This window comes from Camelus ferus, chromosome 9 (assembly GCF_009834535.1).
Source record: "Camelus ferus isolate YT-003-E chromosome 9, BCGSAC_Cfer_1.0, whole genome shotgun sequence".
Taxonomy (NCBI): domain Eukaryota; kingdom Metazoa; phylum Chordata; class Mammalia; order Artiodactyla; family Camelidae; genus Camelus; species Camelus ferus.
In genome coordinates, this window is record NC_045704.1 from 21,498,066 (window position 1) to 21,511,795 (window position 13,730).

Consider the following 13,730-nt stretch of genomic DNA (forward strand, 5'->3'; position numbering starts at 1 on the left):
GCGGAGCAAGCATTCCTCTCGAGCCCCAGGACGGGGATCCAGACTCCGACTCCGCGTTCCGTTGCTTGCTGTGGAAGGGACGAGTAACTTGGGTTCTGACAGCTTCCCCCTACAGGACTTGCTGCTACGTCGGCCTAGACGCCAAGCCCTCGCGGCCCGCTGCCTCCGGGGGAGGACAGGGAGCTCTGGGAGATGGACAAGGTGGCCGCCGCGCTGAACAGCGGACTCACTGCCACCAGGGGCCGCTACAGGACTAGGGTCAAGGCTGCCCCACGCGCGCAGACCAAAGTCTGGACTCAGAATTCTGATCCTGAGAGGAGGGCACAGAAAACTCTTTATTTTGGTGATGAAACTGCCAGGCCCCGCACAGTTAGCCTTCACTCGTGCAAACTTCACTGTCCTAACCCCACACGGACTCGTTGGTCCAGGCTTCTGCGGCCTGCGGTCATCTAGGAGAGGACTCTAGGCGACCTTCTTGGCGGCACTTCTTGGAGCTGAGTTTGCTAGGCTGCTGGAGCCGCATTGCGGGGGTCAGAACCCGCGGTGTGGGCCCGCTGGCCCGTCGTTCATTCTTTAATTGGGCCCTTGGCTGAAGCCAAAGAAGCTGCTGACACCCCCATCAGGTGGTGGAGGAAGAGGGCCTACAGGGAGAGGTCGAGACTCGAGATGGCCTCGAGGAGGAAGAGGAGGAGTAGAGGAAGGTGGAGCGAATGGTCCATCCTGGCGGGAGCTGGCTGGGCGAGTGGCCACGCATGTGCGTCTGCATGGAGGCCAGGCTCGGGCAGCCGGCCTGGCACAGAGGGCAGCGGTAGGGTGCGGCCCCGTGCGTCCGCAGGTGCTTGGTCATGGCCGAGAAGTCCCGGGAGCGCTGAGGACAGAGGCTACAGGAGAAGGGCTTCTCTCCTAGGGCAAGTGAAGAGTAAGGCCCGTGAAGGAAAGAAGAAGGGGGCAAAGGCTGGCCTAGGGATAGGTTGGGGCGACTGGGCAAGGGAGTTGCACAGAAGCAAGGCACGCAGAGAGGGACCTAGGAGTGGGTCCACTGGAGTGAGGGAGGAGACACAATTCAAATGGGCAGGGCGCCCATACCTGTGTGGACACGGTAGTGCGTCTCCATCTGATGTTTGAGTGAAAATCTCTTCCCACAGACAGAACAAGAATAGGGCCGAGACCTAGCAGGAGGGGGCGGGGGAGGGTGTCGGCGAGATTGGGCGGCCTGCTGTGCCCACATGACCCACACAGGTTGCAAGTTTACCTGTAGGGACAAAAGGGAAAGGAGGGCAGGGCTGGGAATCCAAGAGCCAGATTACTGGAGCACCCAGGCAAGACCTCAGGGGCTACAGTGGGGCTGAGGCAAAAGTGCCCTCACCCTACTCACTTGTGTGCCTCTGATCAGACTCTTCCATCTCCCCAGGGCTGAGCTGTGTGGGGCCCTGGGGGAGGGAACCTGGAGGGAGCAGAGTGAAGTAGAGGCCCTCCTCAGGCTGGACTCCTGGGCCCTAGCCCCAGCCCCCCCAGCCAAGAGACCATGTTACAGAGTGCATGCAGGGCAGTGAGGGGCTTACCTGGGGTGGGGCAGGAGGAGGCCAACTGGTTCTGGCTCCAGAGGCCTTTGTGGAGGTTTAGGGACAATGGGATCCTGGGGGTGGGATGGGGAAGAGTTATAGCCTTGACAACACCTGGGATCCTGGCCCATCCCTTTCTGGGAAGGGTGGTGTCATGAGTCCTCACGGGCTGGGCTTTAGCTTTCCCTGTGGTGGGAACTTCTTGTCCCACCTCAGGAAATGTACCGTAGAGATAAGCTATGTGATACCCTTCCGCCCAGCCCATCACCGCTGCCTCTCCTGAGCCACTCCCTCCCAGCCAGAGGTCTTCCTTCAACTCACCTCTGTTCCTGAGGCCAGACCTCCTGCCAGGCTCCTGTGATGGGGGTGCTATGGGAGAAGGGAGTGCCATATCTGGGTGGCAACAGCAGGATGCTCCACAGGGCAGACTGGCCCTCCCCTGACCAAGGGGCCTCAGCCCACCAGGGCCTAGGGGTGAGGCTGGTTTGGAGGGAACCTGGTGGGGGAAGGGGGCCAGGGAACTCCCGCAGGCTTTCCTCAGAGCCCCCTGGACTGTCCCTCACCCACGTGATCACTTCTTGCTTCCCACCTACTCCCCCATGGCTAATGGGGGATTGGTCGAGTTTCTCCTCTGATCTCATCTGCTCCCCTTGACCCTCCCACATTGCCTCTGCCATTTCAGGGCTCTCTCTTGGTGGCCTGTGCTCATGCAGTGTCTCCTGTTCTTTCCCGCCAGCTCTAACAAACTTCTCTGGTCTCTGCTTCTCTCCAAGTTCCCCCAGTCCTCTCTTAGAATCCCTTGTGGGCTTCTCTGGCTCCTCCTGTTGTTCCTTCAGCCCTGGGCCCAGCTCTTCTCTAGCCATGTCCCTTCGAGCCCTTCTGCATGCCTCTTCCAGAGACTGCACCCCCAACACTCTGGCTGCCTCCTCAAGGGGCCCCAGTTCCCCAGGTGGCAGCTCTAGACTTTCCCCATAAACAAAGTGCAGGAGTTGGGCAAAGGTGGAAGGGCTGATGCCTTTCACCAGAGCCCAGCGGCCCCTGTGGCCCAACTGTTGGCTCACACCTGCCAGCACCAGGCTGTGTGCAGAGAACTCCTGGCTCCCCACGGTGATCAGGGTATCACATAGTGCTGGCCGGATCCTGGCTGCTAGCCGTACCAGCCGATCAGAGCCATAAGGACTGGGCAGTCTTGTCAGGGACAGGGGCATTGTGCCTTTCCTGGGTACCAATCTCAGAAATTCTGAGGGAAAGGCCACAGTGTGGGGTCCGTGGTGGAAAGGGGAGGGAGGAGCAGCATATTCTCAAGCCTGTGGAAGTGAGGGGAGAAAGAGTGAGTTGATGGTTCTGGATCAGAGCCCTGTGTCCTGAATGGAGCAAATAAACTAACCCAAGAGAAGACCTGAGCTTATCCAGAATCATAACAGGGGTCGGGGATGGTGGGAGGATGGAAATTAGACCAAATTCAGGACTTAAAGAGCAAGAACCAGACAATTAAGAACTCTATCAATTGGTGGGTTTAAGACTAATATAAATGTGTCCCACCAGTTGGCAATGTCTGACTTAAAGGATAGCAGACACTGATACTGATGCTTCTCCAGGCTCCTCTGCAGGGAAAGACCTCTGAGCAGGCCAGACTGTCCTCATTCCAGACAAAAAGGTCACAAAACCCAGTCATCCCTGGGAATTAGGGATGGAGCAAGACACAGCTTCACAGGCGAGTTTAGAAAACTCGTGTGTCCTCCCCCTGCAAGCCCGTCATGTGGAGCTGAAGGTCCTGAGAGGAAGAAACGGCAGCGAAACAGGGGTTGTAGCTGCAGGAGGGCAGTCTCTAAGGCATCAATCGTCTCCCTGAGGCCGAAACTTCTAGAGCACATCCTCAGAGAAGGAACTGGAAGAGACCAAAGACTCCCATGCAGTGAGTTAAGAGAGCAGGTCAGAAGCCACAGGAGAGAAGGCTCCCCACTCAAGGATGGAGAGACTTTGGAGAAGGCTTTGACCCCTGAGGAAGCGGGAGAATGGGAAAGAGGAACTATAGAGGGAGAGGCTATTTCCTCTCAAGATTAGGATAAGGAGATGGTTCAATTTTGTTTTTCGTAAGCCAAAAGTGAAGACTAGAAAGACAGAACCCAACAACGCAGAAGTTTATCACACATCAAAACCACCACATTGGCTTTTAAGAAGAGAACTGGGGAACCCAGATACAGAGACAGACCCAAGTGTCCCAGAGCCCGGCAGGCACATTCCTAGGTGTGGGCTCACGGCGAGTACGGACCCTGGAGGAAGTAGGATTACTACTTGGACATCTCAGGGAGAGGGCTGCAGGTTGGCAGGAAGTGGACAGAAAGAGGGGTGTAATGGGAGGAAAGTCTCAGGTGGGGAGAAGCAACCACTCACCGATTGTAGCTTCCTCCTGGACACCGCATGCTCTGAACTGCTGTTGGGGCTCCTGGGGCCCCCCAGGGGCTAGCCCCGCCCCTGACCTCACAGTCTTCCATTGGATGTCCCAAGTATCAGTCTGCCACACTCCCCTGAGGGGTGTGGTTTTATACCCCTGGCTCTGTTTCACCCCTCCAGGAGAGACCACTCCTCTACTTCCAGAACCCAGGCATTCTGCCTCCTAACCTCCTGTCTCATTTCACTTGTGAACTGTTAGAGGCAAAGAAGTGTATCTGAAGCAACAATAACTTTGGAATAAACAGACCTGCATTTGAGTCTCATCTTTGCCATTTACTAGTGAAGTCACCTTGGGTAAGTCACCTCTCTGAGTCTCAGTTACCTCAGCCATGAAATAGGGATAACCTCTGCTTACCTCATTTGGAGGAAGGGTGAAGATGAAATGACATGATGAATGTGAAAGTGGTTTCTCGGTACGTGGCATCATTCAAATAGTTTAGTTCTGTTTCTTAGAGGTGTCAGTAGAGCTCTGACAAAAAAAGAAATCGAGTCTCTCAGAAGCAAAAAGGACTGAAACATCTGGGTTCCCGGGAGAGAGTGAAGGAGGCCAAAAGCATGCCTGCTCCTTCCTCTCCCTGGCTCAGTACTAGGAAGCCTGCACTGCTCTGTGGGAATGACCCCTGTCATCTGGGGCACCAGTGGGGACTGGGTGTGTGACTCAGATCCTCCCTCAGGCTCTGAAGGGGGCAACCCCAGGAAGGGCCTGCGGTGGTCTTCGAAGAGAAAAACTCCTTTTCTAAGGCTGATGACAAATGACATTTCTCTGAAATTAGGACTCCGGGGTTTCTTTCACTTCCTGCCTAGGGGGTGAAGCTCCTCAGAGATTTCCCCTCTTTTCACACTTTAGCACTCCTTAACCTGGGGAAGAGGGGAGGGCTGAGAGACTCAAATTTCTTTTTTTCTGTTTCTTGCTATTTCATTATTCCTCATCCTATGGCAAATTTTTCATGATAGAACAAGTGTCAATAAATTGATTATGATAGTGCCTGGCATATCACATATGCCTGATAAGTAACTGGAAGATGAACAAGTCAAGCACTGGCAGGCTGCTCCGGTGACAAGACAAGACAAGACACATTCTGGTTCCCCGAGGCTTCTAGTCCCCTCCTAGACTCAAATACTCAAATGTCTCTAAACTCCTGTTTCACCTTTTGGCTCCAGGACCCCACAGTGTTCAGACCAGCCTTCTCTCTCTCCAGACCTAACATGCCTTTCCTCTACCTCATTCTAGCTTGGGTGCAAGCAGATGTTAATCCTTCCTAGATCAGACAGGGTGTGCCAATGGGTGGGGCTGGTGGAGGGGCAATAATAGTGTGGGGAGAGGGGAAGATGAGTCAGAGTGAAAGGGAAAATGCAAATGGGCAGGCTGTATTCATTTGCTACTCTGATCGTTAAATATTTTCCATTTCTGAGCTTTCTAACTCCTCACACCACCACACCCAGGGACTCATTAGCTACCCATATAAGACACTTGACTTGGACACAGAAGAGCTCCAATCCCTGACTCCTGCGTATACAGAGGGAAACATCCTTCCTCCAACACAGAAATCCACCCTCCCTGAGGATATGGAACAAGTAGGGGAAGACACGAGGGAGAAACCCCACGTGGGTATAGGGGTCTGGAAGACTATTACGTCATCACCCACTGCAGTGTGGTCCCTCACACCTCCCAGGCCTACATCGTGCATCCATGACTCAGGTCGCCCACTGGAGGTTTGCCCATTGCTGATCAAAAGAGTTGGAGGCTGTGCTCAAAGGGCAGCATCCTCTTATCCAAATGCAGTTGACAAGGAGTGTCAGCGGGCTTTCAGGAAACCTAAAAGGGAGGGGAAGGGGCAAGGGGACTCCCCATTCAGTGAATGAAAGCCCCCAAGAATGGGAAACCCCATCTTTCCTCCCACTTGGTGTCTACCCCTACCTAAGGATATCCCTTTAGAGACCGCCTCCTTAGAGGTATCTCTAGGGCCTTCTGCACGTTAGCCCTTCTTCCTACATTCTTGACTGCACAGCCCAAACCATCTGGCACTGAGTAGTGACAGCAGAAGCAGAAACAAATAGCACTTTGACTTGGAAGGACAGGGACACTGTTGACCGTTTCCATTCTTGAAAGGGCTCTCCTCCCCAGTCTCAGAAGCCTTGCCCACCTTCTACTTCCCAGGCTGATTCAGTAGGAATTGCCTGTAGTTGTCTCCCAGGTGTGGGGCCAGGAAAGCACAGATTATGAGGACACAAGCCTGCATTCTGGGAGAGGGTAGAGTGGGTAGGAGAGATAAGGTGGGATATAATTGGAAGAGAAATATATGGGAAAGTGAGGTGTGATTTTTGCCTCAGTCCTTTCTAATTCTCATATTAGTTAATAACATTTGAAATCTGATTTTTTAATTCTTACTAATGGACTTGACCTGCCTTCAGGCACAACCCAGCTTGATGTAAAAATGTCAACACAGCAATACAAGTATAGATTCTCTTTAAATATTATAATTAAAACTAAATCATCAGAATATGCCAGTTAGAGGGATGATTGTTTTACAAAAAAATTCTCCCTTTATCTCATGTATTAAATATTGAGTACCCCCAAATATTGAGTACCTCAAAGCCAAGCTAAACAAGATTCAATTTAGAAAAGTTCTATGAACTCTCCACTCTTCCAGAACACATCGCTTTCCGCAAACTAGTTAAATTCTCCACAGCATTTTATATAGATTAAGAGCAATTATCCAAATTTTATATGAACTTTCAAATAGTCACTCTTTTTAGTTAAGTACATCCAACACATACCAGAGAAGAGACAACACAGGGTGAATTAGTTTCTTTCTGAAACATAATTTAAGTCTATGTTCTACATAACACAAGATCCAGATATAGTAATAGGCAGGTGAGCTGAATCTATGTCACAAACACCCTATCAACACACCTTTTGTGGATTAAATGGCAAAAGGACCAGACTAGAACTAAAAACAACCAAGGTTCCACTGCATCCTCGCAGTGGATGGACTTTTTCTACAGTCCTAATATGGGGCTAACTCTTATGAGACCCTCAGCTTCCTTACAGGGACTGTTTTCAAGACCAGTATTGAGTATCAGCATTGCCTCAAGCCCAGGCAGAGGGCCTCACTCTGACCTCCTCTAGTTGTGTCCCTCCCTGTGGACTGAAGAGTGCATGGGTATCTAGGAAGTGCCCACCTGGACCCTGTGCCCCTCAATTCTAGACCATGCTCTGGAAACTCAGAACCCTGGACCTCCTGGCCCAAATGGCCCACTTCCAAGGCTTACATGTGCCTCAGCCCCAGGTCTATACCCTTCAGAGTGGACTGTGTGACTGATGTATTTGTGTGGCCCTGATTGTGTGGGAGGGACATGTAGACTGAGCTTGGACATGCAGGCTAGTATACGAGACACCTTGAAGTGTGTGCCAACACCAGGTATGGGGAAAAAAGGGGAAATCTCTACTTCTAGTCTTGCCTAAGCCCCATAAATAATGTGGGAGCCTGATTTATTCCAGTGGTTCTTAACCTCTCTGGAGGTCACTAGCCCTTTAAAAATTGTAAGTCATGAAATCAGCTCTTTACATCAGAAAACTGTAGATTCTCATACTGTTTTGCTTATGAGTGAGAAGAGAGTTGCAGACTGCTCTGAAGCTCATCCTTGGACAAGTTATACTCCTTCTCACTTAGCCTTGTGGCTGCTTTTGTCCCCTCTCCTGCCAGACAACATGCATACAGTTTTTCTTAGTATTTCCAGGAGTCCATAGACCCTTGTAATCCATTCATAGACTACCCCTTTGCCCCCTCACCCTTGGTTTAAGAACTCTGGGTGTACATGAAATCACCCTGAAAGCTCTAATACCATGCAGAGCTTGAACAGCTGAGTGAAATTAGGTATCAACATCCTGCCCCATAAGTATAAAAAGATCTTCAGTAATGACAACCTGGGTCATTTCCTAAAGAGCAGGATATCTCACACGTCTCTTCTGGGCTCTAGTACAGCATCCACCTTACCCATGCCCTTGCCCCATGCTTAGAGCCTGATATCTCCTGGGCATGACTAGATAGGGTTTGGGGAAGAAGTGGGGACAGGGACTAAAAGGCCCCAGACACAATTCAGTCCTGGTTCTGTCCAGAGCCACCACAAAGCAATAATACTTCATGGAGGGCAAATAATCTGCTGGGATTTGGAACCTCCAGAAGATCATGAGCCTAATCTCCTGGCCACATTGCCCAACCTGGACCCAGTACTGGAAAATCTGCCAAAAGCACATCAACCCAGAATCCAAAGACCCCCCAAAGCCTTGCAGTCACATGTTCCCAGCACAGCCTGGATGCAATTTCTCTTTACAACTCCACATTGTGCTTTTGACCTCGTTAACACTTACTCTCAGCCTGGGCTGGATCCAAAGATCCCAGAAAACCTCTCAAGTGCACACTAGTTTCATTTCTTGGCCAACGACTCATAATAACCTCTGGAGAGTCATAGACCTCTCCTAGTCACCAGATCTGGGCTCAGTCCAATTTCTCACAGTTCAGAGGCCATAACTCATGGCCAGTGACCCCACACAGAGCTCCAAGGGCCTCCCAATGCCCCACAACACATTTTCAAACCAGGCTGCCTCAGGGACCATGGAACAACTCACATGAGACTAGCCTGGCCTCTGCCCAGCTGGGCCCAAAGTTGCTCAAGAGGCCCCATTTCCAGCCTCTGTAGGGCAGAGGGTGTCCGCAGAGCCTAAAGCTCTTCCTGACCCTCACGGCGACCACTCAGTCCCCCATATGCCATCTTTGCCTGGGCCAGGCCCAAGCCCAAAGAAAAGTAAGAAAATCCATGGCACTCACCGACTCAGGCCTTGTTCCTCTCCCCACTCAGCACCACATACACTCAGGGCGGCCCAAGCCCTAGTGGCCGTTAGGAAGTGGGGAGCAGCTCGAGGCTTGGAGAGCGACGCTCGATCGCGTGCACAGTTCGCCGGTTGCGCCTGGATCCCGATGCAGACGCTGATTGGCTGCAGCGCTGGCCACACCCTCTTTGGGGTTCCCGCCTGCTGAGCGTCCTCAACAGCCTGGGAGGCACCGAGGACAGCTCCACTTCCTCACTCCTGCCTCGTTCCCTCTGCTGATTGGCTCCAGAGCTCGTGCCCACCTGGCTGGCGCTGTGGAGGGACAGGACCTTAAGTCTGATTGGTCCGTGGACTTAAGCTTCAGGCCTCTAACGCTGAGATCTCATCTGCCACTCCGCTCTCAATGCTGACTGGCTGCGGAGTTGCTCTGTCCTACTCTCTCTTTGAAGAGACTGGGTGCTGAACCCCCTCGCCCACCTAAATAGCCTTGGAATCTCCCTCCGCAAGTGCTCAGGGATACCACCACTTTCCTGCGTCTGTCATTACACCCTGAGTAGCTCTCTTTGCAACCCCCTTCCCCTTTGTCTCAACCCCTTACAATCGGTGAAGAAGAGTTTGTGATTGGATGGGAGGCCCTGAAGAGCCAGCCAGGCTTTGGGTGCCTGTGGCCAGCTCCCCTTTACCGCATCTTCTCCTGCCCTACCATTGGACTGGCACCCTGCCTCACCCGGAAATATACGGGGACAGAAAAGACTCAAGAAGTGGCAGTGCCTTGACCCCCTCACTGGCCTAGATGCTCACATTTCAAATACTCATTAATGCCTTGACTGACAGCTGAGCCAGGATTAACTACATACTTCATGTACCGGCCCCCACCGTAAAGAGAATGGCCCATGGCAGTTGCCTTGCCTTTAATTGGCCAGCGGTTAAAGCCTGGCCGGTGGGCTTTCTGACGAGGCAAGGCTTCGCGCTGACGCACCGCGCCAATCTCTCACTGGCGACCAACTCTCTTTTCTCGCCAGCCCCGCTGCGGTTGCACCGTTGATTGGCTGACCCAACTTTCTGGCTTAGCCTGGACACATCCAATGAGGAGCGAGGGCGCTTTACGGAGGCGGGCATTGCTCCACCGCTGCCACTTTTGATTGGTCCAGAGGCTTGCATCTTTGCCTTTGATTGGTCAGTGGACCGGGAGGCGGGAGCCCAGCCCAACGGTTTCGGGCCGTGGTTAGAGTTCTGTCCCTTTGCTTCTGCTTTTCGGGGCTCTGGTGAGTGCTGTCTGGCGTCTTCTTTCCTGCGGCTAGCTGAAGAACTGGGGGTGGGGAGTGTGGTGAGGAAGGAGTTGGAGAGGCCCTGTTGAGGAGGCCGAGACTCAGAAGAGCCTGGGATAATCGGGACCGAGATCGCCTAAGGCGAGTACCGGGCACGCGAGATCTATCCCTTCAAATAGGGGAAAAACAGGCGCTGTAGTAACAGTGAAAAGAGCTCCAGGTTGCTGAGCCCTTTCCGTGTACTACACTTTGTGCATCATCTCATTGAATCCTTCTAAATATACCTGTGAGGGAGCAGATTACTATGTCGGACTAAATGCTAACGATCAGAGGTGAAGTCTCTTGCCTCAGATCCCACAGCGAGTGTGGGCATTGCTGGGACTCCGACCTTGTTCTGGTGAGAGTCCAGCATTCAAGCTACACTACCATTAAGTAGGATTGATCTTGTAGCTGTGGAATGGGATCTGATGTGGTCGTGGTTGACCTTGGTTTACTTCATTTATAAATGAGGAGGTTTTGTTTGGTTGGTTTGGGATTTTTTTGGAATTGAATCTGATCCTGAAGGATTCAGCACTCAGCACGTATTTTCAACAACTCAAACTTTCGGGCAAATGCATTTGCGTTTTAGAAAAGGATATTTTTAAAATTAGTATAATAATATTGAACTAGGCCTGTTGCAGTTCGACTCCAGAATCTAAGCTCCTAAACATCGATACACACTGTCTCCCATCCTAACAGCTACAGTGTCCAGAGTGTGGGCACCCATGGTCTTGGGAAATCCTCATAGCCACCCTAGGAAAAGGAAAGATAACAACGCCCACTGAAACAGACAACTGAGGCTTGTGGAGCTGAGATACTCATCTCAGCTCTCATAGCTGGTCCATGGCTGATCAAGGAGTATATATATAATATATAATCTTCTGAATCCAAACCCACATTCTTAATCATCTCTCACACTGTTCCCTTCCCATTTGATGGATGAAGAAACAGGCCCTGAGGATACATCAAAGCTAGGATTCATAACCAGTTCTATCAGACCCAAGAGATCACCCCCTAAACCACATTGCCTCCCGGAAGCGCTTGTCTTATAGATCCTGTGTTGGGTCAGGTAAGAAGTCCTCTCAGCCAGCCAGCCTTGTCTGCAAGCAATGAGGTCATCTGGTCCCAACTTTGGTCCTAAAGGTGGTTGGGACATATTTCATAGCCTCAGACCTTTGGGAGCTTCTTATTAAGAAGCCTTAATCATAATTGCTACAATTTATTGAGCACTTTTTTTAAACAACCAGTTATTGAACACTTTTTATGAGCCACGTGGGGTGGAAAGCATTCTGAGTGTGTCATCTCACCAAATCTTTTAATGATTCCAGGATATATGGATTGTTATTGTCCGCATTTTACATGTGAGGAAACTGACACCTGGGGAGGGATGCAACATTTCTGTGTTTACAGGGCTAGTGAATGGTGGAGCTTGGACTGGAACTCAAGAGCCTTGGTATAGAGCCCTCAGTTCCAGCTACCCAACGTGTTCAGGCCTGAGAGGATGGAGTGAGGGACCCTGGGTTCTGGCAAGATGGAGAGTAGGAAAGGCTATTGGCTTCATTCTGGAGGCTGGATTGTAAGATTAGACGAGTAGAGAAATAGCTATGGCTTATTGAGCAACTACCTCATGCCAGGCCCTGTGTCAACTACACTTTAATGTATACTGAGAAACAGAGAGCTTTGTGGCTAAGAAGGTGGACACTGGTGGCTCACAGTGAAAAAAACTGTGACAATGAATATATGTATGTTCATGTATAACTGCACAATTGTGCTCTACACTGGAATTTGACACAACATTGTAAAATGACTATAACTCAATTAAAAAAGTTAAAAAAAAAAAGAGGCACGTGGAAAAGGATTTGCAGGAAACTACTCAGCAATGTAAAAGAAGCAACAACTGAGACAACAAAGTGGCCAAATCCAAAAACAACATGATGAGTGAAAGAAACCAGACACATAAAAACGCAAGATACATGATACCATTTCTGTGAACCTCCAGAAAAAAACAAATCTTTCATACAATGGCAACAATAATGACAACATCTCAGTGGCTTGGGTCATCTTGGGACCCAAGTTGGGGTGATGGAAATGTTTTGTATATTGAGTTTAGTGGTGGCTACGCAAATAACATACATTTATCAAATCACATTAAAGTTTACGTTCAAGAATCCAAAAAAAAAAAAAAAAGAAAGTGGACAGTGGATCCAAACTGCCTGAACTCATGTCCTGGTCTTCCTCCTTGCTAATGGTGAGAACTTTGGCAGGTTACTTAATGTCTCTTGGCCTCAACTTCCTCATCTGTAAGGTAGGGATAGTGACAATAAATACCTGTCAGGACTGCCGAGAGGATTAAATGAACTAATAGAACAGTGACATCTCTTCCCTTCCCCAATGCCCTGAAACCAAACTGTTTCCTTGCAATCTACATCACCTGCCTTGACTCTGGTGTAGACACTGAAAATTAAGACCAAATATTTACGATGGGAATGTCTAGATGAAGTGTGTTCCCAGAAGAGGTAGCAAGTGCAAAGGCCCTGAGACAGGAGTAAACTTGGCATGTCTGAGGTGCAGCTAGAAGTCTGGCTGGAGTTAGGCAAATGACTAAGACTCAGGGGCTCGGCTCAACTGTATACATTCTTATAACAGGTATCAAAATGACCCTGTACTTTCCAGAGCATCATGCACTTTACCCAAGCTTTGATCTCTGGAGGAACTCAAGGCCATGATTATTTTTGAGGGTCAGTGCCCCAGGTTGCACAGGAATTTAGATATGAAGCTTAGAACTCAGGTTGTCTTGAACCAGGACTTGAACCAAGGCTCCAGAGGTCAGGAGACTTGCATTTACTCAATTATTTGTTAAACTCCAAAAGCATACGCCATCTGTGCTGAGCCCTGGAGAAGACTCAGTCCCTTTGAAATCTTTAAATTCAAAGATTTAAGTGGGGAGGATATAGCTCAGTTGTAGAGTGCATGCTTAGCGTCCATGAGGTCCTGGGTTCAATCTCCAGTATCCCCATCAGAATAAGTAAGTAAATAAATAAACCTAATTACTCCCCCCAAAACAATTTTTTTTTAATTCTAAGGTTTAACCTCCTACAAAGGAATTAGACCTTAAAACGTATCCTTCCAGAACCAAGTGGAAAGTGTAGCAAATAAAGCCCAGAAGGGGCACTTAAGCCAGGGCTGGGGGAGGGAGAAGGGGAAGAGAAAACTTTCCAGAGAAGATGGTGACACCTAAGTATATATTTTTGGAAGCCCTACTATATGCTAGGCATGGCATTTACCCCAAGGTATATATAATGGCAAGCAGAAGAGACCAAGTGTATTAGTCTGCTAGGGCTGCTGTAACAAAATGCCACAGACTGTGTGACTTAAACAACAGAAATTTATTTTTCCCAGTTCTGGAGCCTGGAAGTTCAAAATCAAGGTGCCAGTTGGTTTGGTTTCTCCTGAGGTCTCTCTCTTTGGTTTGCACTGTGTCCTCACGTGGTCTTCTCTCTGTGCATGCTGTCTCTTCCTCTTTGTATAAAGTGTCATAAACAGAACGCTTCTGTCCCTCAAAAAATTCGTATATTG

At 50.0% G+C, this 13,730-nt stretch overlaps 1 protein-coding gene across 1 annotated transcript; it reads right to left on the minus strand.

Moving 5' to 3' along the window:
- Positions 1-262: 262 nt before the first annotated feature.
- Positions 263-9,095, minus strand: ZBTB32 (zinc finger and BTB domain containing 32). The gene is given in 8 exon segments (XM_014559003.2): positions 263-903; positions 1,087-1,195; positions 1,197-1,252; positions 1,376-1,444; positions 1,563-1,636; positions 1,884-2,869; positions 4,372-4,485; positions 8,846-9,095. Coding segments are annotated over 6 exon segments (1,479 nt in total). The 5' UTR covers positions 2,771-2,869; positions 4,372-4,485; positions 8,846-9,095; the 3' UTR covers positions 263-619.
- Between the last annotated feature and the right edge of the window lie 4,635 nt (positions 9,096-13,730).